Here is a 13,178-nt window from a genome sequence, read left to right on the forward strand (position 1 = left end):
TGGAAAGAAAGAAATAGAAAGGAAAGAAAAGAAAGGAAAGAAATTGAGTAGAATTTTATTTTCTTTAGAGATGTTTGGATGAAAGAAAAATGAGGAGGAAAGAAATAGTATATAATGTTATAAAAATACAATTTTATTCTTAAATATTTTAAAATATATTAAAAAATAGAGGATAATATTGAAATATTGATATTAAATACATTTTCCTTCCATTTTCCATCCATTATTGGAGGGAAAAATTTTTCAGTAAGTCCCACCCATTTTTATACACTATTCATTATTTCCCTTTGATTTTTTCATTCAACCAAACAATTAATTTCTTTCCTTCCTATTTCCTTTCTCCCATTTTCTCTCCAAACAAACACACCCTAAATCCCATCTTCTCTTTCGTTCTCTCCTCGATAACCCAAACCATAGTTGTTTTTATCCCGTTTGGCCATTAAGGAACTTTTTATTCGTCTTACGCAGTATCAAACCCACATTTCATTAACCCCATGTGTGAACCATAACCCACCGAAACCCACATTTCCTCAAGCCCCATGTGCAAACCCTAACTCATCGAGATAAGCGGGTTTTTCGTCTGAGAGAAAAATCATGGGGATGGCGCCGGTTTGTTTCAGCGGATAAGATTAGGGCGATGATGAGAGACTACAGTCTCTGTTGTAGGCTTCAGGAGGAAACGAACGTCAACAACGTTGGTGAGAGATGCGCGATCGAGATCACATGAAGCGCTTTCCTCGTGCAAGGATTTTCGCGATCTGATACTTTGTTTGGTACTGGATCTTTAATCTCTTTGATTTAGTGTTTCTTCTGTGTTTTGGGGTCTTTGATTTGATGTTTGGTGTGTGACAGAAGAGAATGAATGCCTTAATCTGTGGTTGTCTTTGTCTCTACCGCTGTTTCTCCCAAACCCTATGGATTCAACTCCGATCTTCACAATATGGTTCGTATATTATTTGCATTCGTCGTTTTTTCTTCTTCATTTTTGTTGTTTCATTAAATTCGACGCCTAGGAAATTAATCTAATTTCATTGGTAGCAGGTCATGTCCTAAAACTCAGAAATTGGAAAGCGAGTCGAACATAGCTTATCCCGGTAATAGCTCAATGTTGAATACTTACGTTTTCAATTGAATGATTGTCGCTGAACTTGATCTCTAATTTTCTTTTTCATTCTACTTTTTTTTGTTGATCTCCCTTGGCTTAGACATGTTTATTTCTGATAATTGTCACAACGGCTGTAAACTTTATCATTTTATTTTAATTGCAAAATGTAGTTGCTGAATTAATCTTCAATTTTTTTCTTATTCAAAGGAGTGAAAAAGATAAGTTAATATGTTTATAATGTGCAATTTTGGCCGCTGATTTTTTGTCTTGTTTGTTTGTTTCGCAGATCTTTGGGTTATTTATTTATTTATTTATTTTATGCTAAATAAAAGATCTAAGAAAGTGGCGTTTGGATTTTTGTCGGGTGGAACTCATACTTTCGGATAACTTTACGTTTATTTATTTGTTTTATTAAAATTTTTTATTTTGTTTTGTATCATCATGTTTTCTATGCATTATTGTGTTTACCATTATTATGAATTTGCAGTTATTTATTCTTAGGATTTTTGAATGTCTTTCAAAATTTAAAGGCTTTTGTGAGATTGATTGTTTTGTTTTAAACTACTATTTTTTATGTAAATAAATTTTCATGATTTTTGTTGTAAGTTGTATGTGATTATGACGATGTTATCCTTCACTTATGTTGATATTTGGATGCCAATTTACATTTTTATAATGTGATTTCTTTGTGGATAAAGATGTATAAGAGAGCGATTGAGGTTGTTGTTGGTTTCGGTTCTCAAATTGCAATACAGTTTTACTGCATATCAAAATGGAGTCAGAAAATTTTCAAGAAAGTTAAGGTAAATAATTTTTCCTTTGACCTATTTGTGTATAAACTGTGATAAATTGTGATCTCTTTATGTATGGAGTTTATATTTCATTTCGAAATAATCCATTGAGTTTGTTGGATGTATGAACTTCTTTGATGAATATTTTTGGATGAAATTTACTTTTATTGTCACATTTGACCTGTAAAACGTGTATTTTTAAGATGGTATCTCACAAATAAAATTTTTAACTTTAATAAAAATCCAGATATTTATTTCTTTCATTGATGATACTAAATCATTTTTTAATCTTTGGATTACTGATCCCATATTCCTCAATTTGACTCTTATATTTCTCAATCATAAAAGATATAATTTATGCACTTGAATGATAAAGTTCTTTTGTTGTAAAAAGTGGAAAAATCTATAAAATTCGATATGGTTCAATTTCAACTGTTGGCTTCCTCATTTGCTTCCTCAACTGTTGTTGTTCTGGGTTTTTTTAACCATTTGCTTCGCACTGGAACTCTTAACTCTTATTTTTCTAACTCTTAAATGATACAATTTTATGCACTTGATTTCTAAGCGTCTGTGGTAAAAACAGAAAAATTCCTATAAAATTCAATCCAATGTACTTTCTCTCTCTAATTTTTTTTAATTTCTATAACAAATAATCGTTCTAAATTTATACGGTGCAATTCAGGTGATGGCTTCTTTAATTTGTATTCTGAAAAGTCGTCACGTGTTTTGTAATTATTCTTTACTTTGTTCCTTTTTTGTTTTTCTTTTTTTTTATTTTTAACTTCTTGGTTATTTATTTAAGAAATACATATTCTGTTTTCCTCTTTTTTGAAATAAAATTAGTGAGAAGCATATCCTTATTTGTATTATTATACACCACTTGAATTGAACTTGGATGTCATTTAGATTTAGTTATTTATTTTTTGTAATTTGTGGTACAATTGATTGAGTTATTTAGATTTAGCTTTTAGTTTTAGAATTATTGATGTCGTATTTATTCTTCTGTATTTAACTAGATAAAAAATTAGCTTGTGTGTATTTTCATTAGAAATATGATATATTTTTTCATTGGAAATCTAAATATATTTGAAGCCTACTAAAATAATGATATCTAAACTAAAAGGTGTGCTTATTACATGAGTTTACCATTCCTGGATCTAGGCATAGGCTTTCTTCTTATTCTGGTTCTTGCATTTCCCTTAGTGTCACCTCATGTTTTTGTTAACTTCCACTTCCCTCTCTTTTTATTCTCTTCCTATTCTCTTTCTTACTCATCTATATTACTGCTAGCTTAGGATCTATAGAAAAAATTACTGATAGGGGCGGCTGTTTACTACATATCTCTAGTTTTATATTTATTGTTCTTAGTTTAGTATCTATAGAGAGGATTACTTATTGGGGGCCGTAAATATCTTTCGCTAGATGTCTAGATATCTGAGGTCACTAATTATCTTTCAAATTTCCATGTTACTTATTTCGTCCCCCCCCCACCCCAAAGTAAAGATTTTATGTATTTCAGAATTCAAATTTTTTAATTGATATATGTTTATACATAAAGCCATAATCCATTTGTTGATTTGCAGTTTTTTCACATTTCTTTGGCCTATTGTATTACTTTTTTACAGAGTTTGTTTTATTAACTGAAATCTATTTTTTTCATCCTTTTAAATGTATATCTTTTTTCTTTTAAGCTTAATTTTTGAACTTTATTGATGGCCACTTTATTTTTTGGTATTTCATTACATAGATAGATAATTATCTTGTGTGTATCTTCTTTAGGAATATGATATATTTTCCATTGAAAATATAATTATATAGGAAGCCTAATCAAATAATGATGTCTATACTAAAATGTGTCGTCATCTAAGTCTAGCATTCCTAAATCTATGCATAGGTTTTCTTTTTATTTTTAGTTCTCGCTTTTCTCTAGGTGTTACCTCATGTTGTCTTTGTTATCTGTCTATTCTCTCGCATCCTCTTCTCATTCCATCATCTCTTTTCCTATTAACTTACGATTTATACAGAAGATAACTTAGGGTTAATATAGCTTACCATTTATAAGTGTAGCAATTGTTGTTATCTTAGGTCCTATATATAGGATTATTTAGTGGAGCCCGCAAATATCTTTTGATTGATATCTAAGGTGAATCAACATCAATATCTTTCAAATGTCTATCTTGCTTCTTTTTTCCCCTCCCAAAATAAGAGTTCTATGGATTTCGAAATTCAAATTACTCAATTGATTTATGTTTATAAATAAAGGTAGAACCCATTGATCATGGCGGATTTTTCTCACATTCATGTTGCTGTTGTATGTGTTTCTTAATTACTGTTTGATTGACTAAAATCTGTTTTCTCTTTCATCCGTTTAATTGCATTTCAATATGACAACTGCCATGGATATGGTTAATAAGATTAATCCTGAGAAGAAAGCATGGAACCTCAAAGTTAGGGTGATTAGGCTTTGTAATGTTCCTACTTTCATTGGTCAGCTTCTCCCAAATTCTATGGAGATGATTTTGGTTGATGACTCTGTGAGTTATAGTGGTCTAAATCTATTAAAAAATTTTTGCTATTTGTCTTTTGTATTTAGATGTGTTTCTCCTTAACTTTTTTATATCGAGGTCTGAAATTTTGTTTCATTTAAATTTGTTTTTCTGTTTATTCAATTTGTCATTTATCAGATTTTTAGTATAATTTATGTTGATTGGTAGGGGTGCAAGATACAAGCTACTGTTCAGAATACTATGATTTACAGGTTCAAACAACTTCTCTCCGAGGGTCGAGTATATGTAATGAAGCTCTTCTCTGTTGTGCCAAACCAAGGATCTTATAGGGCCACTAAGCATCAGATTAAGTTGATTTTCCAGTTTAGGACCACTGTCAGGGATGCTATCTGCGATTTTATTCCAAAATCTGCTCTTACAATCTCTCCATTCACTGAACTTTTGGAAACCAAAGAGGATTATGATTTCTTAGTTGGTATGTTGTGCTATTTGCTCATACTTTTTTTGTCTGGAATGATTGCAGTCTTGTTTCTTTGTGATTTATAGAATGTTGCTTTGTTGTCATTATTTCCTAATAGTTTTTTTAATATTTATTTCAAATGTGGTGGGTCTGTTTGTCTCTGTGTCGGAAGAGAAAGAATATGATAAAGATGGAAAGAAGATGAAGATGGCTGTGATGGAACTTGCTGAAAATGAGTTACCGTCCTTTAATTTCTACCTCTTCCTCTTATTGAGATTCTTTTTTGTTTTTGGTGTGTTTGTATAGTCAAATTTGTAATAGTGTAGGTAATTTTGTTGGTTGTTTTCAGTCATAGGATTCGGTGTGCCTTATTTGGTGAATATGTTGATGAACTTAATCGATTTTTTTCTTTTGGGTATGTTAAACAGCCAGTTGTGATTTTACAACTTGCCAAACTTAAGGTTTTTTGAGGTTTGTATCATGTAAATTTCATTTCATGTGTGTCAGTTATCCAAGTTCACTTGGTTTTACGACTATATTCCTATAACTAATGTATCTATTTTTTATTTTTAGGTAGAGTTGGACTTCAGAATGTTATGTTTGCATCAAAGCTTGGATTTAATCTTGACATCCTAGAGGTGGCAGCTTTTCGGAAAAGGTATTTTTGTACATGTAGTTTCTGTTGTGTTTTTTGTTGCTGTTGCTGTCATTGTTTACTTATTTAAGTTGGTGCTGTATTTGTTAACAGTTCTATTCCATATGGAGTTAGTGCATTCCAACCCATTGGCATTGTTGAATCTGGAAAAAAATATCGGAATAGAAGAAGATTTTATGAAGCTCACACCTAGGTGTACTGTGAAGTCGCTTGATAATAATAACCGGGTTGGAACCAGTTTAATTTTTTTTATCATGTTTACTCTTGATAATTTGTGTTAAATTTTTTCTATTCGTTAGTAAATACTGCTTTGTTTTGGAACGATATTAATCATTTTGTCCTCCTTTGTACTTGAAAATACTATGCTGTTGGTATTTATTTTAGGTTTTCAGTTTTAGTTTGTATTACAACTATCTTTGATTATAATGTCTTAACATTTATAGACCTAGTCTTATATTTTTAAGCTGAAACTTTTGTTGTACTAGCGAAGATAGCTGAAATAGTTGAGGATGGTCCTTGGTGGTACTCTGCTTGTGTGTGTGGCAGAGGTGTTCAGGCAGAATCTGGAATTTACTTTTGTCAAATTTGCAACATCCATGTTACAAATGTGACTCCTAGGTATAAATATTTTACAATGCTTCCTTTGTGCTTTGTTAAATAGTGAATTATTTCTGCATAGTTGTTAACCTTAGGCCAGTATTTATGTGCATCTTAAAAAAATCCAGGTTTAGAGTGAAGGTGTTGGTTGAGGATTCTACTGGTGTTTCTATTTTTGTCCTCTTTGATCGTAAGGTAAGTTACCTACTGAATAATACTTATGCCCAGCTGTTTGAACAACATCTTAAGGATGTTGATGTAAGTCAATTGAATGCTATATTCTTTTTATCTGCTGAGTTTATTGTTAAAGATTTTTTTTATCCTTCGATTTCTACCGATTCATTTTTTCTGTTGTGTCTGTTTTATATTGTTCGTAGGTTGTGTTTGGCACACAGTCTCCTCCTATATTCCAAGAAATTGTTGGAAAAACTATGCTGTTCAAGGTTCTTAATAGGCCTGTTGGGATGGAGAAATTCATAAGGACTTATCCAATAAGGCGTGATTGTGATGATGCTGCAATAGTTGGAATGTTTGAGCTCTCTAGTTTAGATTTGAGTCCTGAAAAGGTGTAAAATGGAATTCGCACCTATTATTTCATTTTAATAAATTCTTTCTTAAATTTTTCATTTTTTGGTTGTTCCACCTTTATTCATGTCTTATATTGGATGTGCTTTGTATTATCCAAGGTTGGGTTTGTACCAAAAGGAGAGGGATCATTTGGGAAACTCTTTAAAGTTACCAAATCACCGAATTTGGGATTGACTCCTTCCAGCTGCTCTGAGCTCTTTGCTGGTTCTTCTCAATGTACCCAAAAGAAATCAAGTGTTGTTGACTTGGGAGCTAATGAAGATGCTAAGGTTCCATGCTTCCATATTCTTCTATTATTTTTTCTGTATTACTTTTTACCCTTTTTTGAGTTGTGCTTAAATTGAACCTAATATGTTGTGTTATTTAATAGTGTCCTCTCCTCAAGAGAAAGTCTGCTGATGTTGTGGTTGATAAGTTAAATAAAGTGGATAGTTCTAAAAATTCATGTGATGAAGTTGATGAAAGTGAAGAGGTGAGTAGTGTTGCCAATTTTTTTTGACAAGGCGCTTAATTTTATAATCAAATTCCTTTGACTAGAACTCATTAATTATCCCTCTAATTAAGTTTATATTTTCATGCAATTGTTTACACTAGGAGAATGTGGTTGGCCTTAATCAAGGCTCTCTTGATGCTGAGAAAGATGTGAAGCCTTCGTTGAAGAGGTTGAGAAGATTCTTGAGGCTGCAATTTGATGAAGCTAATGAGTCCCGTGGCTCGGGGAATGATGGCTCCTCTGGACATGGGGTTAATTGAGGTGGCTGTTCATGGCAGTTAACTAGAGCTACTGATTAGAACTAATCTAGGGCATTAGGTATTTTGGTTGTGTCCATGTAATAGCATTTGATGCATTGGATTGTAGTGGATGAGAATATGTGTGTGTTTTTATGTTTTGTATAAGTTGTTTGGATAGTTTTTTGGGCATCTTTCTCATGTAATAGATTAAGTGCTAGGGTGTAGACACAATATTATTAGCCACTAGGCAAATTAGCTATTTAGCCCTTTATGTTTGTACTTATTTCTTTGAAATTCAATAAAATGCAGTAGCTCTTTTATGCTATAAAAATCTCTCCTTCCACAATTTAGTTTATTCCTTAACTTATGTGGTTTTGCTAAGTGAATGCTTTATGGTATTTAGATGACTGGATATTCATGTGTTGTTGAATTGATTTGTATTTTATTGATATATCTATATTGAACAGGTTGGAAGTGATCTTTTGGCCATTTCTTTTGTTTTGATGGATTTTTTAGGTGCATTTCGTCCAGAATGACTAATGTAGCTTAGGTATTAAAAAAGTTCATTCTTTGTTAAAATGACGACAATGATATATGTACACTACAAAATCAGTCATGATTTTCTATTCAACTGATTGTTTTTTTTATTAAATAAAGTAATTTAAAAAATATTTGGATCTTATTGGCTCTTTCTCATGTCAATTTGAGAGTCAAATACGCAATTCTCTAAATATATAATTTTGACATTAATGGCACAAAATTATAAATAAAAATTTTTAACAAAAAAAATTTCAGTTTATTGTGACTCAACTCAAACAGTTTACTTATGATTAGTTGATATACTGTAGAGTAAGTTTAACTATAGATGAAACTTGGAATGATAATGAGGAGGCATCGTCATCTATGAATATTTAGGATCAGATTTAGTTGTTGCTAATGTGATATGCCTAGAATGTTCAGTTACAATGTGTGATTTAGTTTCTTTGTGTTAAAGATATGGTGTTGTAGTTTTCTTGAATTAGGTTGTTGTAAGTTGTTTGGACTTAGACATTCTGTTAACATTTTACTTGCTAAACTTCTAAATTCAGATGTTTCCTTTTATTTGAGTAACCTACAATTTCAGTTGTAACTTTATTAGTAAAGAGTGGAGTTTATGTTCTAATTAAGAATTTTTAGTATATGACTTGTGGAATTGATGCATGCATTTCTAACAGGTGGTTTGGGAGAAGCAGTTCTCCCAAAGAATTAAGGTAAATATTTTGTCCTTTTTCTTTGGTCTTATATCAACTATATCTGATCATTTGTAATTTATTAGGATTTTTTCGGATATCTTTCCTGTATATATGAATTAACTATTCTTTTTTCCTGTTTTATATCGGTATCCGAGTACACTGATTTCAAAGTGTTGTTTGCGGTGGAGTTACTGGAATTGATGGAGTTAGTTGTTTTAGGAGAATTACTTACATTTGAGATCTTAGGACAATAAATTAGTGACTTGCGTATGTGTATGAAATTCTTTTTAAACTTGATATTATTTGTTTATCTTATAACTAATAACTAATATGAATTTTTTGTGTTATTATTATGTCTTACTGATAACATTTTTAATTTATTAGAAAACCAGATATTTCTTTTAGCTTCAAGTATGAAACTAAAGCAATTTTTATTTTTTTCAATTTTGACACTTATTTATTTCAATGTTAGAAAATTTAATTTTATGCATTTGAATAATAATATACTTTTGTTGTAATACGTGAAAAAACCTATAAAATCCTATACAGTTCAATTTCAATTGCTCCCTTCCTTAAATTTTAATGCGATGAAAGAAATTTTTTTATATGCATAAATTATATTGGTTTTGGTTCTTATTTATGTTTATCTTCTTAATTGTGTTGTTTATATTTTTAAGTTGTATTTGTTGTTGCATAATTTATGAAGTTGAACAAGATACAATGTTCTCTGAGACAAGATTTCTATAGCCAATTTTAAGATGTGCTCATCAAAATTAATGTTTTGAAAAATAACGATACTTATGCGAGTTTGTCTTTAGTAAGCTCAAGTCTTTTGAGCTTTTCTGATGTACACACTAAATTATTTACAAATATGACCCATATGGGATTTAATAATAATTATTATTATTTTATATTTACCCCAAATATTTTTTAAATTTATGAGGGATCGGAGAACCCTAATTTCTTTACCTGTAACCTCATTACCTCTCTATCCACTAAACCACCACAATCTACTCCACGCTTCTCTGGTCTCTGTTGTCGCCATGCATTCCAGCACTTGCTGCTGGCCTCAGTCCCTCTCCCGGCGTCGTTCTCATCCTCTCTCTTCTCAGCCCAGCATCTCGTTGTCTCATTCATTCTCAATATCTCTATTTTCTCTTCACGTCGTCTTTAGCCTCAGAGTGGTGGTATGGGTCTCAGCGAGTCAGCATTGTCGTCAACGCCGTGGTGCTCTGTCTGCCCGTTCATCGCTCTACTTCCAGAGTTCCAATGGAGTCTCAGTCTCAGGTATGTTTTCGTTCTATTTATGTATTTGTTCAGCTTTTTTTTTTGTATGAATTTGCTTTATTGATTTTATTTAATTATTTTTTTATTTTGTTTATGTGTTTGTTCGATTTTTTTTTGTTCTGTTTATGAGTGTTAAAATATCTTGAATTCTATTTTTATGATTCTGTTTTCAAAATCTGTGTTTATGATTTTGTTTTTGATTTTCAAATTTTATTTTTGTTCTGTTTTTTTTTTGCTACTGCAATTTGATTTTTTTTTACTGTTTGTAAATTCAGTAGTTAGTACTATGATTCTGTTTGCAAATTCAGTGGTCACTACTAATTTGTTGGTTAGTTTTGATTATTTGATTATGAATTCTAATTAAAGGATGCTGAATATGTTTGCAAATGCCAGAGATTTAAAGGAGCATTCAGTAGCTACAGCGTACACTGAAGGCAAGAACAGAACCTTTTTGCTGCTAGAGTTTTTATTTTGGCATGTTGAAAATACTTTGTGAGGCAAGAAAAGATCCTTTATTAATTGGTATAGCATAAACCCATCACAAGCTGGAATCATTCAGAAGGCTATAGAATAATGTGGATGCATGGCCATGATATTTGATTTTTTTTAATCTTATGATGGTTTCTATTTGAATGCAGGTATGCGCCAAATGAGATTATTGAGAGAGCCATGGATGTTCTTATGCACAAGAGATTGCTGCATTTGGCTTGCGATCCTGTTAATAGGCTTGCAATTGAATTCATGCTTTAGTGGTGTTATTTAGTTTAGAATAAGGCATTGCATATGAAACAGTTTGGCATATAGTCATTGTTTGACCATACTGTCTTCTTTTATAAGATTTGATGCTGGTGTAGTTTGGATGTAGTATGATGTATCATTGATATTTTCTTTTTCGAATTACTTTTAAGTAGTTTTTTCATACATTAAGATTGTGGTTGATCAAACTGAAGTTTGAATAAAAGTGATTTTATAAAAGTGATTTTGGGTAGAAGTTTGTGTCAACATGATTTATGTTTGGTAACTCTATACTAAAATTGATTTTGATAAAATAAATATTGTTTGGATAATATTAGTTAAAATCACTTTTAGATAGATAATTACTAAAAAAAATATGACATTAAATTATAATGTTATTTTTTATATATATTTAATTTTTTTATATTTTTTTCTTATATGTTTTTATATAGTATATTTTTAGCATTTTTAGTACTCTTTTTTAGTACGCTATAATTTTATTATTATTATTATTTATGATTAATTTTTTTATTTAAATTATTTTACCTAATGGGATTAATAAATTATATTATAAAAAGATAATAATAAATATAATGCACAAAAATGGTGAATAAAAGTTCATTCTTGATTATGATGCCTCTATTGTTATCAGGACTTAACTTAGACTCACCAAATTAGAAGTTTAATAGACTTAAATCACACAAAAGTAAAAACAAGCCAATAAGTCAAAATGAGAGATTCTTGAACCAAGCTTAATGCTCATGCATTTAGTTATTTTTCCTAATTCTCTGAATAGTAAGAAGCATTTGGGACAAAATGGTAGATTGATATATTAAATGGTAAGAGGGGACATATTTCAAGAGTAGTGGACTTTTAAATTTTCATGGCAAGGCTCTAAGGAGTTGACCAAAATAATTTTGCTGTCATATTTATCTGTTCAGATTTAACTATTGAAACAAGACAGGTATGTAACATAAAAATTTATAATTTATTCTATCACAAAGGAGAAAAATTCTAAACTAAAGATAGGAATGAAGAAGCTTATCTCCTTAATTTTCCAGCAAAACAATGAATCAAAAGACCTCCACATGATGGACTTTGGCTTCCTCAGTGGAATCAAATTAAAACATCGATTGAAGTTTTGATTTAAGTTAACATCATGTTTGCTAGCAACTACCTCTAGTTTTCGCTAAAATAATTATACATTTTAGTATGATGCTACTTTGGAAGGATTACAATTTAGTTCATTAAGAAGTTTGAGCAAAATCACAATAAAGTAATTAACGTCTTCTACAAACAATAGAATCATAATGAAAAAAACAACAAAATTGCAACCCATGAAGTCCCTTTTGATATCCACATAATCAGAAATTGAATGCAAGTATTCTGTGATTTTGTTGAATTTGTTTTTCATATTATAATCATTACAGTCTTGAGTGTAGTTCTACTGAGATCTGACAAGTGATTTCTCAAAAATTGGCATTGTAAAAATTCTTACAAAATTCAAGGAGGAGCTCGAAACCACTAACAGGGCGTCAATGACCACAAAAACACATGGTTATCCCCATCCGTGTCTTTTTGTCACCTAAACCATGTAATCTTGCTCTTCCTCTTCACCATTTTCCTCGACAACATCGGTGTCATGGCCTTTTTGGTGCTAACCTTGGTAACACCGGCATTCGGGATGATGTCGCCGACATTTGTCAAAGGAAGCGTTTCGGCATTCGTCCAAGGAAGTGTTTGCCAGATGAGCACACAGGGGTAGAGTAGAATTTCATTTTAGTCAGTCTTACCCAGATTAGCGGACAGAGGCAGGGAGGGTTTCATTTTACTCTAAGGAATAGGAGGGGTCTTTTTAAAATTTTGAAACATATCATATCCTTTGATTGTATTTTTAAAAAGTTTTAAATTAATATCATCTCAACCGTTGAATTTTTTTTAACATAATCCAATGATCTTAATTACATGGTGCATCAGATGTGCTTAAAATATTTGGGCTGATTTTAGACGGATCCTATTTATGCAAACAATGAGGAGTTAGAAAAGATACTTATATATTGAGTAGTGATAGAGTAAATAAATCTATTATATTTAATTAAAAATTGAATAACAAAAATATTTTTTATCAACGTAAAAAATGACAATCTAAGAACACTGAAAAAACAAATCCAAAAGAAAAAATAGAAATTTTCAATCTGTACGTTACACAGATCTTCTGCTAGTATATATATAATTTGGAACAAATTCAAGTTTCCACCATTTGACACATGACACCTAGATTTTAACATCTATAATGTTTAACAGATATATCTTTTTAAGAAAAGCAAATCTTTCAAGATATCGCACCTATTATATAAGACTTTTATCCTTTGTTTGGCTGCGCTATTGAAATATGTATATTAAAAATGTGAAAAATAAGATATATCTCTTGTTCTTTTATACATATAGTATTTCATAAGTCATAATAACATATTGAAAATGTATTTCAT

At 30.7% G+C, this 13,178-nt stretch overlaps 3 protein-coding genes across 6 annotated transcripts in view; all 3 read left to right on the forward strand.

The window, feature by feature from the left end:
• The first annotated feature begins 1,136 nt into the window (after positions 1–1,136).
• Positions 1,137–5,717, forward strand: LOC127741445 (uncharacterized). Of its 4 annotated transcripts, XM_052253857.1 has the most exons (5): positions 1,137–1,908; positions 4,611–4,878; positions 5,003–5,099; positions 5,437–5,521; positions 5,612–5,717. In XM_052253857.1, exons 1-4 carry the CDS (start codon positions 1,804–1,806, stop codon positions 5,438–5,440), a joined length of 474 nt encoding a protein of 157 aa, XP_052109817.1. In that variant the 5' UTR covers positions 1,137–1,803; the 3' UTR covers positions 5,441–5,521; positions 5,612–5,717. The 4 variants fall into 4 exon arrangements, with proteins under 4 accessions (XP_052109817.1, XP_052109814.1, XP_052109816.1 ...); XM_052253854.1 differs by lacking the exons at positions 5,437–5,521; positions 5,612–5,717 and adding an exon at positions 5,213–5,428; XM_052253856.1 differs by lacking the exons at positions 5,437–5,521; positions 5,612–5,717 and adding an exon at positions 5,292–5,336.
• A 29-nt stretch (positions 5,718–5,746) lies between these two features.
• LOC107464743 (uncharacterized) lies at positions 5,747–10,704 on the forward strand. The gene is made up of 7 exons (XM_052254191.1): positions 5,747–6,066; positions 6,493–6,681; positions 6,802–6,972; positions 7,074–7,175; positions 7,298–7,447; positions 9,842–9,954; positions 10,593–10,704. Exons 1-7 carry the CDS (start codon positions 6,028–6,030, stop codon positions 10,702–10,704), a joined length of 876 nt encoding a protein of 291 aa, XP_052110151.1. The 5' UTR covers positions 5,747–6,027.
• Positions 10,705–12,243: 1,539 nt separating this feature from the next.
• LOC107464709 (uncharacterized) overlaps positions 12,244–13,178 on the forward strand; it is a 4,849-nt gene continuing 3,914 nt past the window's right edge. The window contains exon 1 of the mRNA XM_052254192.1: positions 12,244–12,427. Within this exon, the coding sequence (XP_052110152.1) occupies positions 12,244–12,427 (184 nt within the window). The remainder of the gene's footprint in view (positions 12,428–13,178) is intronic.

This window comes from Arachis duranensis, chromosome 9, assembly GCF_000817695.3.
Source record: "Arachis duranensis cultivar V14167 chromosome 9, aradu.V14167.gnm2.J7QH, whole genome shotgun sequence".
NCBI classification, from domain to species: domain Eukaryota; kingdom Viridiplantae; phylum Streptophyta; class Magnoliopsida; order Fabales; family Fabaceae; genus Arachis; species Arachis duranensis.

Coding starts and splice junctions, on each gene's coding strand:
- LOC127741445 (XM_052253854.1), top strand. CDS start 1,804: ATGTATAAGAGAGCGATTGAGGTTGTTGTTGGTTTCGGTTCTCAAATT. Junction 4,879..5,002: donor GGATTATGATTTCTTAGTTG/GTATGTTGTGCT, acceptor TATTTATTTCAA/ATGTGGTGGGTCTGTTTGTC. Junction 5,100..5,212: donor ATGGAACTTGCTGAAAATGA/GTTACCGTCCTT, acceptor GGTTGTTTTCAG/TCATAGGATTCGGTGTGCCT.
- LOC107464743 (XM_052254191.1), top strand. CDS start 6,028: ATGGTCCTTGGTGGTACTCTGCTTGTGTGTGTGGCAGAG. Junction 6,682..6,801: donor TAGATTTGAGTCCTGAAAAG/GTGTAAAATGGA, acceptor GTATTATCCAAG/GTTGGGTTTGTACCAAAAGG. Junction 7,176..7,297: donor AAGTTGATGAAAGTGAAGAG/GTGAGTAGTGTT, acceptor TGTTTACACTAG/GAGAATGTGGTTGGCCTTAA.